General features: G+C 43.1%; 1 protein-coding gene across 1 annotated transcript in view; it reads left to right on the plus strand.

The window, feature by feature from the left end:
- Positions 1-17,998, plus strand: part of LOC126355850 (probable G-protein coupled receptor No18) — a 1,435,292-nt gene that overhangs the window by 1,078,679 nt on the left and 338,615 nt on the right. Inside the window, exon 4 of the mRNA XM_050006336.1 lies at positions 10,808-10,952. Coding sequence (XP_049862293.1) covers positions 10,808-10,952 — 145 coding nt within the window. The remainder of the gene's footprint in view (positions 1-10,807; positions 10,953-17,998) is intronic.

Raw genomic sequence — 17,998 nt, forward strand, 5'->3', positions numbered from 1 at the left:
TACAGACAACACGAGCCATGTATCTCCTTCCTGGTGGACTGACTTGGCGTGATCAGCTGTCAAACCAGCTACGTGTAATAGGCGCTGCTCATGCATGCATGGGCGGGTTTTGTGACGTCTCTGAACAATCAATGTGACTGTATCTGTGCTGTGATACAATATCCACAGTCAACGTCTATCGTCAGGAGTTCTGGGAACCGGGGTGATCAAAAACATTTTTTGAAGTGTGTAAATGCACAGTGATGGTCCACGTTGTCAGCTTGTATATCTTTGAATACAGTCATTAATTTGCTACACTGATATTTTGGAGCTAGTTTCTCATGAGTAAATCACAAAAAATGTCTATGCTTTAGTGATTAAACCATTTTTCTGAGGCAGGGAGGTAGTCTAGGTTACTTATGTGTGCCGAATTGACATTCTAAAGTTGCAGCTGCATTCGTTACTGAGAAATTATATGTGCACTGAATAATGTACGTCGTGCTTTGGGGATTACAAGTGCTCAGCAGTAGCCACAATGCCTTAGACGAAAAAACAAATGCATTCACACAGAGCGCAATGTAAGCCATCTGCTTGGGACAGCTTTGGCATGTTACTATTACATCATCACAAGCAAGGCGCTGTGCTTCTATTATTACTCATATTTGTAAGTGAACACACACCTTGTACTTCAATCAACAGCAAGACTGTTGCATACTTAAAAACAGTTCCGATGTTGGCATGTTACAAATGGCAAGCGTGTGTGCTGGTATTGATTGACTAGGATGAAAATAAAAAAGTACTGTAGAATATATATATTCGTAGCAATAATATTATAATATTCTTCCTAATTGCTATGCATATTTCTGGGCTTTATCTGCTGCTGCTGTGTTGTGTGAAACACCTGAGTGCCTCATTGAACAGCTGAATGCGGTGGTTTTTGTGATGTGTAAAATAGAGATCAGAAAAGGACCTAGTGCAGTATTACAGATTGTTTACTTTTCAAATCAAGGCCCCACTGTTACATCAATACCAACAGGTTTCCTTCGCCCCCATTGTAGTTCCGCGAATATGACAAGCATAAGAACAATGGCGCTGCGGTTGCAGCATACTTGTCAAATCGTTCTCTGTTACTAAAGCATTCAGGAGTGTAAGGCCAATCATGACTTATTGCTGGTATGGAAGATGAGTACAATTTCTTGCTGTTGTAAAGGAGCCATGACGAGACGAAATGACTGATTATCGGTATCAGGTGGCCTTCAATAATGCTATGCTTCGTAAGACGTGGAAGGTGTAGGGTTAAAATAAATCGATGCAACGTGCTCGCAGATTTGTTCTGTCAAAATAAGGGGACTGCTGACCTCAGATGTTAAGTCCCACAGTTCTGAGAGCCATTTGAGCGATGCCGCATTCTGTTCAGTGTTGAACGTCATACAGACATAAGAATAATAATAATTGTTATACATGGATGAACGCTGTGTGAAAGGTCTCCAGCAACTGCAGTGAGAGTCCTACCTGGTAGTGGATTGTTAGAATTTTGTCGCTACCGCTTCTTGCTTGTGGGAGACCGGATATACAATTACAAGATGAACATCAACAAAAGCAAAAAGAGGATAATGGAATGTGGTCAAATTAAGTCGGGTGATGCTGAGGGAATTAGATTAGGAAATGAGAAACTTAAAGTAGTAAAGGAGTTTTGCTATTTGGGGAGCAAAATAACTGATGATGGTCGAAGTAGAGAGGATATAAAATGTAGACTGGCAATGGCAAGGAAAGCGTTTCTGAAGAAGAGAAATATGTTAACATCGAGTATAGATTTAAATGTCAGGAAGTCGTTTCTGAAAGTATTTGTATGGATTGTAGCCATGTATGGAAGTGAAACATTGACGATAAATAGTTTGGGCAAGAAGAGAATAGAAGCTATCGAAATGTGGTGCTACAGAATAATGCTGAAGATTAGGTGGGTAGATCACATAACTAATGAGGAGGTATTGAATACGATTGGGGAGAAGAGGAGTTTGCGGCACAACTTGACAAGAAGAAGGGACCGGTTGGTAGGACATGTTCTGAGGCATCAAGGGATCACAAATTTATCATTGGAGGGCAGAGTGGTGGGTAAAAATCGTAGAGGGCGGCCAAGAGATGCATACACTAAACAGATTCAGAAGGATGTAGGTTGCAGTAGGTACCGGGAGATGAAGAAGCTTGCACAGAATAGAGTAGCATAGAGAGCTGCATAAAACCAGTCTCAGGACTGAAGACCACAACAACAACAACAAAAATACAATTCCAGCATATACAACACATTGTGTTTAAGGACCCTCTCAGATAATGTGTCTTTTTCGCATCTTGTTGCACTGCCATAATTTGTTGAACAACATTCCTCCCGTCTATTGTCATATGGTCCTCCGTTATCGTGCCTTTCCATTCAAGACACAAGAGAGAGCTGTGAGTACATTTCTCGGATAGACAGTTGCGACAAAATACACTTGTTAAAATTTTCAGAACAAATCTCTCATCAATTGACACATGTGACCTAGACAATGCTAGCATTATGCGATTATAAATATCATATTAAGTTATTCTGGAGAAATCAAAATTGCAGGTTTCGTCAGCTCGCAGCTTCTCCACAATACAGCAACGGCGGCAGTAAAACTGACCCCATGCAAATTAATTCTGCCACCATTTGGGGGGGGGGCATAAGTTGTAGAGGGACGGGAGAGTAGGAATAGGTGGCACCGGGGTTACAGGGCCAGGGGATCGAGGAGTGGGGGTGTCCTTCACAGCGCAGTAAGGAGATGACGGCTGAATTGCCGGAGGGAAGTCATGGTCTTGGTGCAAGACGACAGATGCGATGGTATCAGATTCCAGTAATTCTGACGCTGGTGTCAGCGATTCTTGCTCTTATTCTCATTTACCCTCTTCTTCTGTAGAGTATTTGCGGAAGCGTAGTGTAAATATAACACAGTTATAACAGTGTACAATTGCCAGTATTCATCCAGAGCCAAAAATGTACTGTTGAACTTGGAAATGTTATATTGGTAGGAGAGGAATTTGCGGATGCAATGCCTAATTAACTCGCGCTTCTTGTAGGTCTGAACATGGCTAAAGCCGAATTTAAGGCGCATAGCAAGCAATTATTCTTTAAATAATGCAGAAGTGGATGCTTGGAAATGTTTTTAATCGTGTAAATGAAAAAAGTAGTCTGTTCTACAAAAAAAATTGTTCTTTTCTTGCCGTTACATTCCCCTCCAATCATTGAATTTTTTAAATTTTTTTATGAAGGATTTGTAGCTGGAATGGATATAAGTAAGTGCTACTCACCAAGAGTGAGTTCTCACGCGAGAGTCTCCAGTGTTACTGCCACTGGTGCCTCTATCCTAAGGCGGGACCTGCCAGACGCGCGCGCGCTCACACACACACACACACACACACACACACACACACACACACACACACACACAAAATGGTAATATCAGTCAGTGTTCATGTGTCAATAAAGAATGAAGTAAAAGATGTAGTCACAGTGGCTTCGTGAGTAAAGCTGCTGATTTCTTACTAACAACCTTCCTGTTAAGCTGGGGTAACTAAACGTAATATTACTTTTAAGAGAGATGTTACAAACTATGAAAAAAGCCTTTTATTTATTTCTTCTTGATGTCTACAACCGCCATGTGGGTACGAAGAGAAGGAGAGAAGGTTACAATACTTTTACTACTCATTTTCAACTACTTTTCTCGGTCACCTCCCTCCCTCCCAAAAAGGCCACATGTAAGAGAGTTTTTAGGATTTTTGGCGGCTTAGCGAATAAAAAAATTAGTACCTTCGTTCAAAAAGTTTTTTTTCTCCTTTTTACGTATAGATTTACATGCATAAAGCAACCCTTTCTCGCCGGCCGGAGAGGCGCTAGAGGTTCGAATCCTGCCTCGGGCATGGATGTGTGTGATGTCCTTAGCTTAGTTAGGTTTAAGTAGTTCTAAGTTCTAGGGGACTGATGACCTCAGAAGTTAAGCCCCACTGGTGCCTCTATCCTAAGGCGGGACCTGCCAGACGCGCGCGCGCTCACACACACACACACACACACACACACACACACACACACACACACACACACAAAATGGTAATATCAGTCAGTGTTCATGTGTCAATGTGTCAGACCGATTGTGACCAACCCTTTCCTGATTTTTATTTGGTGTCTGATAATGAGATCATACATCTCGTCAAATAAAGGTAGGTCGGTTCTCAGTATACAGTATAAACAGAGAGTTTGAGAGTCATAGATGCCCCTCCCATCCAATATCATTCTCCTAATCGTGGATACCTCACAGACGTGATAACTTCAATACGTCTTCCACATTAAAATCTAGGAGATATCAAAGCGCAGCAAAAGCCATCTGTAAACTGAGTCATTTATGTTCCTAATGTTTATTACCGGGTGCAAATCATTTGTGGTCGTCTTAGATATTGGCTCTCCTGGATCAAATCTTTTGACTATAAAACTTGACATTAGAAATTATCATATTTCGTGAACAAGAAAAAGACGAACGTGAGGCAGCTTGCTCCTGTTTGCTTGAGTTCGACTTGCCTTCAATTTACAGACACACTAAACTGCAGCCACTCAATTTTCACTTAGCCAATTACAATGTTCCTGTTCCTATTTTTTTTGCAACGACTAGAATATTCGGTAATCGTAAGGCCTTTTTATCCTGACAATACGAAAGGAAGTCAAAGGATTTCGGGAGACGTCTACAGTTTCCAGCAAATGCAGCATCCTGTTAGGACACCCTTTGTCAAGGTAGAAACTCAACTTTATTGCAACGTTTTAATGACATTTTTGCAGCAAGGCAGCACTTTATCTACTCACAGATGGCCGGTTCATGTCTGAAAAAGACCCCTAATACTCGACATCAGTCGACTGTGAACAGATAAAAGCGATTTTATCTGACGGTAAAATTATGAAACGATATGTAGCATTGTCACGTTATAGTACAACTGCTCTCGATTTTGTGAGGGTGATATCCTTTATATGCTTCCGCATCAAAATATTTTGATTGCAGAGATTATTGGTTTCACAGTCCCAGAATTCAGTAAACATTTGCAATATGGCAATTCATGAATATCTCCACAATAAGGAGCTATAACTATCTTTCACTACCAGCAGTGTTTGTTACTCACACGGATTACTGTTGTTTTCCCATGATCCTCTGAATAATGATGCGGAAATTTCCTCGTCAAATGCACAAAGCCCTCGAACAGCTTATGTACCATTCGAACAATGATTCTACAAATATGTACGAGTATGTAAATTGGTTTCTATGAATGTGGAATGGTTTGTTAAAGTAATGTGTATATTTCTCAAGTACAGCTTCTCAACAGTAATTCAGTTTCGGGCCGCATTGCATCACTTTCATTTATATTTGCTAATAAAGGGAAAAATCATGTTGCGATTACAGCAACTCTTCCAAATTTCTATTTCTTTTGTTTTCAAAGACCTCCGATTACCAAGATAAATGTCTTTATACGTCTAGACTCCACGCAACCTGTCGACAAAGAGTCAGTTTGAATGGGATGAGAGGGACAGCTAATTAATCGCTATACTATGAGGTTATGAGCAGAGGAACGAAACCAGTAATGAAATAACTGCCTTTTAACGAATCGGTCTACAACTGAACTTCAAACGGAATGGCTGATAGCCTGGTTATTACCGCTCATTTCTGTACCTCCCTCGGAGTCTCATTATGTTCCAGTCGTTGGACCATAAACCTCTTCCGTAACGAGAAAAACTTCATCTAGCCCATTGACTGAACTTGCGTAAACTGTGTGAAAATACGTTGTGTTATTATCATCTTACAAAACACTAATTGAAAGCCACGACTTCTGTTGGTTTGGAGAACGTATTGCTTTCCCTCATATCTAGTTTCTTCACTTTACAAGTGAATGGATTGTCGACTTTGAGAAAAAGTGAGTGAATATTTACTTACTTGCTTTAAATTGAACCTGACGTACTTACAGCATGAAACGAAACAGAAAAGGAATTTGATATTTCGTATAGTCCATTAATTTCTCTTGTTCTCCATTTAGCGTTTGCATTGGGAATCATTTCAGACTCGGAAACCATTTCGTCTGTAGCACAATCCAAAAGTATGATACGGAGGAAGCAACTACTTTATGCACAAATAAAGTACATTGCCTCAGAATTCCACTTGAACAGTTTTTATTCAGTTAAATTTGACATAAACAGAACATTTCTACTTTCAAAGAGTAAGTTCTGAATTACCTATCCAAAACTCGTCTTTGGTAGTTTGGTATCTCTACTACTAGCTTAATTGATGATCTCATTTTGTATTGTTTGCACTGATATCATCTAGATGTATTTCCGAGGGTAGTATTGCGCAATGGTTGCAACAAAGCCAGGTGACTTCTCTTGATTGTACCGGTCATGGACGTAAGGTAGTCATGCTCTTCATAAGGGCTGCCGCAGCCGTATATTAGTAGAAGGTCGCTGCGGAGTTTTCCACTTCGACTGTTTCTCACAAGCATTCACTTCCTTACGTGGAAGATATAATAAAATGAATATTTGTGAAATACATCTGAGGTAGAAAAGATCAAAATGGCGTTTGGTAAGATCGTTTGCTTTTCATTGGAAACGGTCTACAGTATGAGCTACATGAAGACTCACGTCAATTCAGAACTTAGAAAAATGTGCTCCATAATTACTGTACTCGAGCACCTCAAAATTTTTACGCCGCCATGTCTGCACGACGTTTCGTGGTTATGTATTCTCTACTACCATTAAGCAGCTCTAGTATGTGGAATTTGACTACAATATATCAACTGATCAAGTGACAAATCAGACGTCATTTCACCACGCGCTCTGCTATCCCGCGAGTCACCTTGTGTTCAGTATTGACGAATAATGAAATGTATCATACAGACTTGGGTTCTATTACAATTATTACATGTGACAAGTCAATGGAGCTACTCATTCCAAGCATGGAATGCACACGACAATGCATTCGTGAGCGATAACGTTTAATGAAGCAGCGTGGATTTATTCTTCCGAAGTTTACGTTGTGCTGTAATATGATACCTTGCGAGCTCTCATCTAGCAGTCATTGTACAACCCAGTCACTGCTGAATGGCCATTCTTGGAGCTTAAATTTCGGTGATCACCCAAACTTTACACCTATGTGGGGCAAACACAAAGCTTCCTATGTTGGCTAAGAGATTTGTGGTAATATTAGCCGTGAACCAAAACCTGGCTGAATATAAAGGTAAAAGTGCCAAGGAAACGTCAGTATGCATTAAAGAAACGTGCATTCATTTCTAGATAAAGTGGGATTAAAATATGAAGTTTATTATCATTCATATGATGTTTAACTGTCTTGCAGATGGCCGTCCGATTGAAAGTCATCTTCACACCTTCATTTCAGTCTGTGTCAGACACACATTAATTTCTTATCTGACATTCCCTTTCACTGAACTCAGGGTAAAGCAGGACAGCACGGGGAACCAGAAAATTCTGTTGGTAAATACTGGAGGCTGAGACTGATTTACTGTGCCCTAGCGATCGCCTACTACTCCTACATTCCTCTGATGCTTCAACCTCGTCAATTCACATCTACATCTACATCAACTCCGCAAGCCACCTAATGGTGTGTGGCGGAGAGTACTTTCGGTACCACTATCTGATCCCTCCAACCCTATTCCACCTGCGAATAGTGCGTGGGAAGAATGTTTGTAGGTGAATCTCTGTATTGGCTCTAATTTCTCGAATATTCTCTTCGTGGTCATTGCGCGAGACACATGTGGGGGGGGGGGGGGGGGGGGGAGTAAAGTAATATGTTGTCCGACTCCTCCTCAAACGTGCTGTACCAAAATTTCAATAGTAACTCTCTCTCCGTGATGCGCAACGCCTCTCTTGTAACGGCTGCCAATTAAGTTTCTTTAGCATCTCCTTAACGCTGTCTCGCCAGCTAAACGAACCCGTGATGAAACGGGCCGCTCTTCGATGGATCTTCTCTATCTCCTCTATCAGCCCTACTTGTTAGAGATCCCACATAGATGTACAATACTCAAGAATCGGGCGAACAGGCCCCTTGTATGCCACTTATTTCCTGGATGAGTTACATTTCCTTAAGATTCCTACGATGAATATGAGACTTGTGTCTGCTTTCCCACGAACTGTTTTATATGGTCATTCCACTTAAGGTCGCTCTGGACAGTTACGCCTAGATATTTTACGACAGACGCTGCTCCAGCTGTTTGTTACCAATAGTATAGCTGTACAGCAGTGGATTTCTTTTCCTATGTATGCGCAATATGCTACATTTACTTACGTTCAGGGTCAACTGCCTGGTCCAGTACCATTAATTAATTCTCTGTAGGACGTTCTGCCATTTCTTACTATCTTCTGGTTTGGTATAGACAACTGCATCATCTGCGAATAGCCTTAAAGAGCATTCCAGGCTTCCTATTAGATCATATTATATATTTTGTAAACAGAAACTATCCTACCACACTTCTCTGTGGCACTCAGGATGTTACCTTTACCACTGTCCATTTTATTCCGTCCGCAGCTCGTGGTCGTGCGGTAGCGTTCTCGCTTCCCGCGCCTGGGTTCCCGGATTCCATTCCCGGCGGGGTCAGGGATTTTCTCTGCCTCGTGATGACTGGGTGTTGTGTGATGCCCTTAGGTCAGTTAGGTTTAAGTAGTTCTAAGTTCTAGGGGACTGGTGACCATAGATGTTAAGTCTCATAGTGCTCAGAGCCATTTCATTTTATTCCGTTAGGAGGGACGTCTTGAATTCTGTCTGCAAGAAAGTCTTTAATCCAATCGCAGGTCTGCTCCGATACTCCGTAAGCTCGAATTTTTTTTTCATTAAACGGCAATGCGGGACGGTGCCAAGTGCCTTACTGAAATCAGGGAACACGGCATCAACCTGAGCGCCGTTGTCCACTGCGTAGAGCGAGCTGAGTTTCACAGGATCTCTGTTTGAAGAATGCAGGTTGATTTTCATAGTTGAGATGACCATTTTCCGAAAACGTAATAAATCTTGAGCACGAAATATGTTCCATAATTCTACAACAGTTTGACGTCAACGATATAGGTCTATAAATGTGTGGATCTGTCTTACGGCCTTTCTTACAAATGGGAATTACCTGCGGTTTTTTCAGTCGTTAGGTGCCTTTCGTTGCTCAAGCGATCTACGATAAATTAAAGCTAGAAGGGGAGCAAGTTCTTTCACATAATCTTTATAGAATCTTATAGGTATCTCATTTGGTCCTGACACCTTTCCACTAGTAAGCGATTGCAGTTGTTTTTCAGTTCCGCGATCGGTTACGTCAATATCTGCCATTTCGACGTTCGCACAACGATTGAAAGGGGGGACAGTGTTACGATCTTCCGCGGTGAAATAACTACATCATTTTCGCTTCGTTCAGCTCTTGTTTGTTTGCTAGGTTTTCACTTCCCTTTAACCTAAGATGAAGTGCTCTATGTTTAGGTATCGCTTTTCTAACATGGCTATTAAACAATAGTTGGTCTTTCCCTTAAAATCTTACTCGGAACATACTTACCTAGGGCATATTGAAAGATGTCTTTGATTTTTTTTCCATTTGTTCACCACATCTTCGTCCTCATCATCGAATATTTAACACTGACTGCTGAGGTATTCCGAAATTTGTATCCTATCACCGTTGCTGAACAAATATATCTTCCTACCTTTCTTAACATTCCTTTTAGGACCCGTCAGCATAGATGCCGTTACAGCCTTATGATCACTGATACCTTCCTCTACGTTAACAGATTCGGCAAGTTCAGGTCTGTTTGTTGCCAGGATGTCTAAGACGTTACCTTCTCGAGTTGGTTCACTGACTATCTACTTAAGGTAATTTTCCTACAAGACATGCACAACAATGCCACACTATCACTTGCACTCTACGCTCTCAGTTATTTGCTGCACGTATTCCAGTCTCTGTCTTCCACCATAGTGTTTACTCTCATACCCTCTAGTACCTGCGTGACTAGCACCCCTCGAAGACAGTATGTTGTGGTGAAATGGCTTACCCAAAGCCCAAGGAAGACTTTCGAGAGTCAAAATATCAGTTTTACGCCGGAGCGTATGTTGTTTCTAAACATTTCGTAGATTAACACTAGCAACACGAAGGCTTTTTCCATGAACTGCGTTACCAGGGAGGCGGGGGCTTTACATTACACCCACCGTAAAAGCAATTAAAAAATCGAATTCCTTAATTGTTAGTGAATTGTGTTAACAACATATTTATAAGATGTGCTGATTTGTGAATAGGATCCGGAAACTCAAAATACCTTTGAACACATTCTCTGCAATATCAACGCACTTTCAGTGACATATACAACCGACTTTAAGACCACCACAATAAACTATCAATATCGCTAATGTCGTTCATTGTTGTTGCCTTTTACTCTCAACATACTGTTGAAACAGATACTAATGTGTGAGTACGGTTCTGAACCTGGAAAAGTTGAAAACGACATTCAGGCCAGGTATACATGTAATTTTCACGGTTTTGAAATACAAAGTAACTGACTATACTAAATTGTTTTCAAAAAGTAGGCATAATGTATCCTCTTCTCCTCCCTCCCCTTCCTACGATATCACCAGGGTTAACACTGAAGAAGGTTCTACCGTGAGCCATTCTGGATAGCTCATTCTGTAAAATCATTGTTCTATACAGGAGTTCAGAGGCAGAGTACTTGAGTTAGGTGGGCGCGTGAGTTGGTGAGAATCAGTCACTACCTGTGATGTGCGCGCATGTAAACAGTGTGCTTTGTGTGCTTCACTTGCAGGCCGGAAACACGCTGATCATCGCGGCCGTGGTGACGACCCGCCGACTGCGCACCGTCACCAACTGCTTCGTCATGTCGCTGGCCGTCGCTGATTGGCTCGTCGGCCTCTTTGTCATGCCGCTCGCAGTCGCCTACCACGTCATGGGTAAGGACTTCCTCCAGCATTCCTAGCACAGCATATACTTATTTAGCGTCTGCAAATTTACATACAAGAATTTCGGAACTGGACAAAATAAACACATCTAAACGTCAAAATCTGCAAATTATTACACATATTTTTAATCCGTTCAAGGGCTGTCTCTGTCACTTCAAAGAATTATTCTAGACTTCCAGATGATGTGAGGGAGACATTAAACACTACAAAAATGTATCACTTTTTCGACACCCCGTAACTGCCTCCATTGTGACGTAAGGGTCTGAAGTTTGGATAAACAGTACCTACCACTTTCCTCTGTACTATCGCAAAAGCACGGCTGCCTGCGACGTCACCCTGGAGCTTGAACATGCTTCAGACACCTAGGTGTCGACACACGCGAGAAAATAGAAGGCCACAACTCAGAAGCTCTTGTAAGGTTTAAGGTCAGATTGACACCAAATTTCACCACAATTCTAACCAACGTCATCATGGACATTCGGCACAATGGGACAATGGGAAGATTTCACCCATTCTTCTCACGCCTATGCGACAGAAGTCAGAACTGTGACACACAGCGTTGAAATTACGCTTTTATCTTATAGGTGCCAAAGGAAAACACTTCAGACACACCGACGCTCAGAAACCACACGAATAGTCTCCAGCAAGTAGTGTTAATGGCGGGCGTCGATGGAACCAGCTCTTCCCTTTAAACACTTATGTCCGTCCATTTCACGGTCCAAAACGACAGTCCGCAGTGACATTTGTAGTCTGATATGCAGGGTGGAACCACTACGGACCTTTCAAAACCACCCGAAGCTGCAAGGAGTGTTTATACTTTTTCAACCTTTCTACTACATCTACACTCCTGGAAATTGAAATAAGAACACCGTGAATTCATTGTCCCAGGAAGAGGAAACTTTATTGACACATTCCTGGGGTCAGATACATCACATGATCACACTGACAGAACCACAGGCACATAGACACAGGCAACAGAGCATGTACAATGTCGGCACTAGTACAGTATATATCCACCTTTCGCAGCAATGCAGGCTGCTATTCTCCCATGGAGACGATCGTAGAGATGCTGGATGTAGTCCTGTGAAACGGCTTGCCATGCCATTTCCACCTGGTGCCTCAGTTGGACCAGCGTTCGTGCTGGACGTGCAGACCACGTGAGACGACGCTTCATCCAGTCCCAAACATGCTCAATGGGGGACAGATCCGGAGATCTTGCTGGCCAGGGTAGTTGACTTACACCTTGGGTGGCACTGGATACATGCGGACGTGCTTTGTCCTGTTGGAACAGCAAGTTCCCTTGCCGGTCTAGGAATGGTAGAACGATGGGTTCGATGACGGTTTGGATGTACCATGCACTATTCAGTGACCCCTCGACGATCACCAGAGGTGTACGGCCAGTGTAGGAGATCGCTCCCCACACCATGATGCCGGGTGTTGGCCCTGAGTGCCTCGGTCGTATGCAGTCCTGATTGTGGCGCTCACCTGCACGGCGCCAAACACGCTTACGACCATCATTGGCACCAAGTCAGAAGCGACTCTCATCGCTGAAGACGATACGTCTCCATTCGTCCCTCCATTCACGCCTGTCGCGACACCACTGGAGGCGGGCTGCACGATGTTGGGGCGTGAGGGGAAGACGGCCTAACGGTGTGCGGGACCGTAGCCCAGCTTCATGGAGAGGGTTGCGAATGGTCCTCGCCGATACCCCAGGAGCAACAGTGTCCCTAATTTGCTGGGAAGTGGCGGTGCGGTCCCCTACGGCACTGCGTAGGATTCTACGGTCTTGGCGTGCATCCGTGCGTCGCTGCGGTCTGGTCCCAGGTCGACGGGTACGTGCACCTTCCGCCGACCACTGGCGACAACATCGATATACTGTGGAGACCTCACGCCCCCCGTGTTGAGCGATTCGGCAGTACATCCACCCGGCCTCCCGCATGCCCACTATACGTCCTCGCTCAAAGTCCGTCAACTGCACATAAGGTTCATTTCCACGCTGTCGCGTCATGCTACCAGTGTTAAAGACTGCGATGGAGCTCCGTATGCCACGGCAAACTGGCTGACACTGACGGCGGCGGTGCACAAATGCTGCGCAGCTAGCGCCATTCGACGGCCAACACCGCGGTTCCTGGTGTGTCCGCTGTATCGTGCGTGTGATCATTGCTTGTACAGCCCTCTCGCAGTGTCCGGAGCAAGTATGGTGGGTCTGACAGACCGGTGTCAATGTGTTCTTTTTTCCATTTCCAGGATTGTATATCCATACTCCGCAAGCCACCTGACGGTGTACCTCTATCGGTTCTCCCTTCTATTCCCGTCTCGTATTGTTGGTGGAAAGAAGGATTGTCGGTATGCTTCTGTTTGGGCTCTAATCTCTCTGGTTTTATCTCTTCTCGTGATATACGTAGGAGGGAGCAATATACTGCTTGACTCTTCGATAAAGGTATGTTCTCGAAACTTCAACAAAAGCCCGTACCGAGGTACTGAGCGTCTCTCCTTCAGAGTCGTCCACTGGAGTTTATCTATCATCTCCGTAACCCTTTCGCGATTACTAAACGATCCTGTAACGAAGCGCGCTGCTCTCCGTTGGATCTTCTCTATCTCTTCTATCAACCCTACCTGGTACAGATCGCACACTGCTGAGCAGTATTCAAGCAGTGGGCGAACAAGCGTACTGTAACCTACTTCCTTTGTTTTCGGATTGCATTTCCTTACGATTCTTCCAATGAATCTCAGTCTGGCATCTGCTTTACCAGCGATCAACTTTATATGATCATTCCATTTAAATCACTTGTAATGCGCACTCCCAGATAATTTATGGAATTAACTGCTTCCAGTTGCTAACCTGCTATTTTGTAGCTAAATGATAAGGGATCTATCTTTTTGTGTATTCGCAGCACATTACACTTGTCTACATTGAGATTCAATTGCCATTCCCTGTATCATGCGTCAATTCGCTGCAGATCCTCCTGCATTTCAGTACAATTTTCCATTGTTACAACCTCTCGATATACCACAGCATCATCCTCAAAAAGCCTCAGTGAATTCCGATGTCATCCACAAGGTCATTTATGTATATTGTGAATAGCAACGGTCCTACGACACTCCCCTACGGCACACCTGTAATCACTCTTACTTCGGAAGACTTCTCTCCATTGAGAATGACATGCTGCGTTCTGTTATCTAGGAACTCTTCAATGCAAAATTGGTCTGATACTCCATATGCTCTTACTTTGTTCATTAAACGACTGTGGAGAACTGTATCGAACGCCTTGCGGAAGTCAAGAAACACAGCATCTACCTGTGAACCCGTGTCTATGGCCCTCTGAGTTTCGTGGACGAATAGCGCGAGCTGGCTTCCACACGACCGTCTTTTTCGTAACCAATGCTGATTCCTACAGAGTACATTTCTAGTCTCCAGAAAAGTCATTATGCTCGAACATAATACGTATTCCAAATTTCTACAACTGATCGACTTTAGAGATATATGTCTATAGTTCGGCACATCTGTTCTACGTCCCTTCTTGAAAACGGGGATGACCTGTGCCCTTTTCCATCTCTCGCACCCTCCTACGGCGTGGCCACGCTGGAATGCAATAATGACATTTGAGAGAATAAAACGGCAAAGGGTCGCTCTAAGACATCCCAGTTTGACAACACCCTCGGTGCCACCCACGCACCTTTATTGAAGACATTAAACATGTGACTGTCAGAGACTTCGATACCCTTTCAGCTGCGAGGTGCACCTTGCTGCTGCTCTAGCACCTGAGAGCAGGCAACCTCGCCTAAGGTGTGACGAAGGGCTTGCTCAAAAGCAGCTCTGACGCACGTCTCAGCTGAACGGGCTGGGGGCAGGTCATCCCTTCGTCATCACTACTGAATTTGATAGGTACATTTTTAAAGTACTCAAGAAAGATGAGTGAGTTTCACCGATGTTGTTGCCGAACTAGGAGACATTAGAAGGACTCTTTGCCGTTGTATTCACGCACATGGCCGTGCCACAGCCCTCTGTGATCACGCCACAGGAGGGTGCTAGACAGGGGGTGCTGAAAACGCACAAATACCGTTTGCTGATTCGAATCACATTCAGATTTCGTTGAAAACTTTTGATCGTTCCCTAGTGGTACCACGCTGTGCACCAGAGCAAAAATTGACGTTGTACTACACTCCAAAGGGATCTGATCTCGTTCAGTGGGTTTGCAGCTGCACCATGTCGGTAGAGTAGGGACAAATCATCCGTGATCCGGGGCTATGAGGGGGGGGGGGGGGGGGGAATGTCAGCATTGTCTAACGTTATCAAGAACCGCGTCTTGTTGCTCATAACACTGCGAACTTTAATTTTCGACCGCAAAATTTGTGGGCGTCAACGCCACGAGGAAAGGTCTGGTTTCGTTGACGCCCTTTTTGACATCTCCTGAGACCTTTTTGAATGATTATGAGCGGTAGTTGTATCTGAATTCTTTTTTTCGGCACGTATAAGGAAGTCGTGTGACCTCAACGCTGGGTGTCGTTGTTCCAAACTCCATCGTAGAGGTCTCAGATGAAAAAACCTTTCCATGACCACGATGGCGGGGGACAGAAGTGTGGTTAAATTTGGTGCCAACGTGGCATCATTAACCCACCTTACACCTCAAACGCACTTCTAATCTCTGGCCTGTTTTTCGTCTTCTTTTTTTTTTGCGTGTGTCGACGTCTTCCTGCCAGAAGCGTAGCCGAACCTGAGGGAGACATCGTAGGCCGCCTCACTTTTGCACCATTACGGAAGAAGATTTTGGGCACCTTTCAGCCAAATTGCAGACTTATCGGCAGAAATGTGAGACAATTTGGTGGTTTTGAGAAAGTGATCCTTTTTGCGGAGTGTATAAGGGTTTTATTAGGTAATCCGGTATGTAAAGGAAGATGAAAATAGAATGGTAATGAGAGATCGGAGCTCTGTGAGGAGGAGCAGCAAGCAGAGTAACAAAGGTATGTTAACTCGACATTACGAATGAGAGAAAAATGCAAGATCCTGTAAGTCATTAGTAAATTTCTTCTAGGAATAGCAAATATATAAACATCAAGAAGAGGTCCTGGCATAGACGAGGAAATACAGGAAGAAATAACTGTCAGAAACAGATTCCGAAATCAAATAAGACGAAATAGTTGAATGTGCACGTAACAGTATATCTAGACTCATACCATGTTTAGAAAATGATGAAAGGTGTAAGAAAACGTCACGAAAATCTACATACATCGAAGTGAGATGAGTATTGGGGAATGAGGTGCTTTCTAACTTATTTGAGATTCCGAATTTTTCAGTGCTGAATTCCACAATGGGAACAATTCGCTCGAAACGTTAATCGTAGTATATGGACAGGTAAATCAACTAAAATGAAAAGATCGTGAGTAACAAAGTGCTTAAACTATCGACAAGGAAAGGAAATAGAAAATATGTTCAGGGCCAGAAAGCAATATACGACATTTAGAAACGAAATCAATGAAAAGTGCAGCGAAACTAAGGCGAATTGTCTACATGATATATTGGAATAAATCTAAAAAGAAATGGACATCGGAACGACAGATTCGGCATATTGAACAGTCAAAATAAGTTCAAGTGAAATGGAAACCAAAGGTGTCAACATAAAAAGTCGATGAGGAATTCTATAGTTAGAAGCAGAGGAGAAAGCGCATTGGTTGAAGATTCCACTGAGCACTTCTACGAGGATGGGGAGCTGCTTGGTGCAGTGACAAAAGAAGAAATGGTTGTCGATTCCGAAGATGTATTGAATACATCTTAGAATCAGAGTTTCTCAGAGTTGTCGTAACGTTTCATTTAAATAAGACGGGAAACATAGATAATTCTCGTGTGGAACTTCTAAAAATTATTGTAGTAATTGCCAACCAAACAATTGAGATTAGTTTATAGAATCTATGAGTACCGACACATACCATACGATGTTTGCAAGACTGCCTTACACACAATCTTTAAGTGGCGAAGGTATATAAGGGGCAGAATTATTGCAAACGGACCTTGGTATCTCCTACATCTCAGTTGTAGAATAAAGTGCTAAAGAACAGGAGGGTAATTTGAGAATCTGTTAGATAATCAATTAGGTTCTGATGTTACCCTTTATAATGGAAGCGAGACTTTAAAAATCTTGGATTTATTGATCTAAACTTAGTACACAGTATGCACATTTGCCAGAAAATAGAGATAGGAATGGGAGAACACCTGCGGGGATTAAAAGGAAAAGGGTAGTGGGGGAGGGCTTACGACAGGAAAGGAGTGTTTCTCCTTTACTCTGGAATCTGTGTGTCTAACAGGCAGTGATGGAAATAAAAGGAAGCTTCAAAAGTGGGATTAAATTTCAGAATGAATGGATGTCAGTGACGAGATTCGCTGATGACATTGTTATCCTGTGTTGGATTGCTTTTGATGCTACCTACATTCGTCTGAACAATTAGAGTTATCTTATTTCCATTTCAGTTTACTTCCCTCTACTAGTTTTAATTTCAGCCTTTGCCTTTTCCTTCATAGATTTTCTGGCTTACCTGTCACACTCTTTTTTCTAGTATTCCACGCTCCGTGTCGTAGAATGTTAAACTTTTGTTGGTTTTCATTCATTTGATCACCATTCTGTCGGTAGGCCATTCCCGGATCTGCGATCAAAGGACTAAAATATATATGTTACTTTTAATGAAGTTGCTTCCTCTACAAGAGCAATGCATCAGGAACGTTAGGTGCCAGCGTGGCACCCTTCCTATGCTACTTGGCGCTGATGTTCTGCGAAGCTATTGGAACAACGCGGACAGAGCGTCAGCTGCTATTGATCGCAATGGCACCTCACACCTCATAGTGTGGGCAGACACCCCATTACCTGCCGAGATGGGTCCAATACGGGAAGACCTCATTTACAGAAAGCAGCTGCGCATCGGAACGAGGTCAGGCGGGTAAAATTAGGCAACAGGCATGGACTGTTGTATCCTAAGCACATTAACTGTTCACCTCTGAATAGAAGACGAATATAAAAGGACATTCAGTGAACAAAATGCGAACTCAG

This window comes from Schistocerca gregaria, chromosome 3 (assembly GCF_023897955.1).
Source record: "Schistocerca gregaria isolate iqSchGreg1 chromosome 3, iqSchGreg1.2, whole genome shotgun sequence".
In the NCBI taxonomy this organism is placed as follows: domain Eukaryota; kingdom Metazoa; phylum Arthropoda; class Insecta; order Orthoptera; family Acrididae; genus Schistocerca; species Schistocerca gregaria.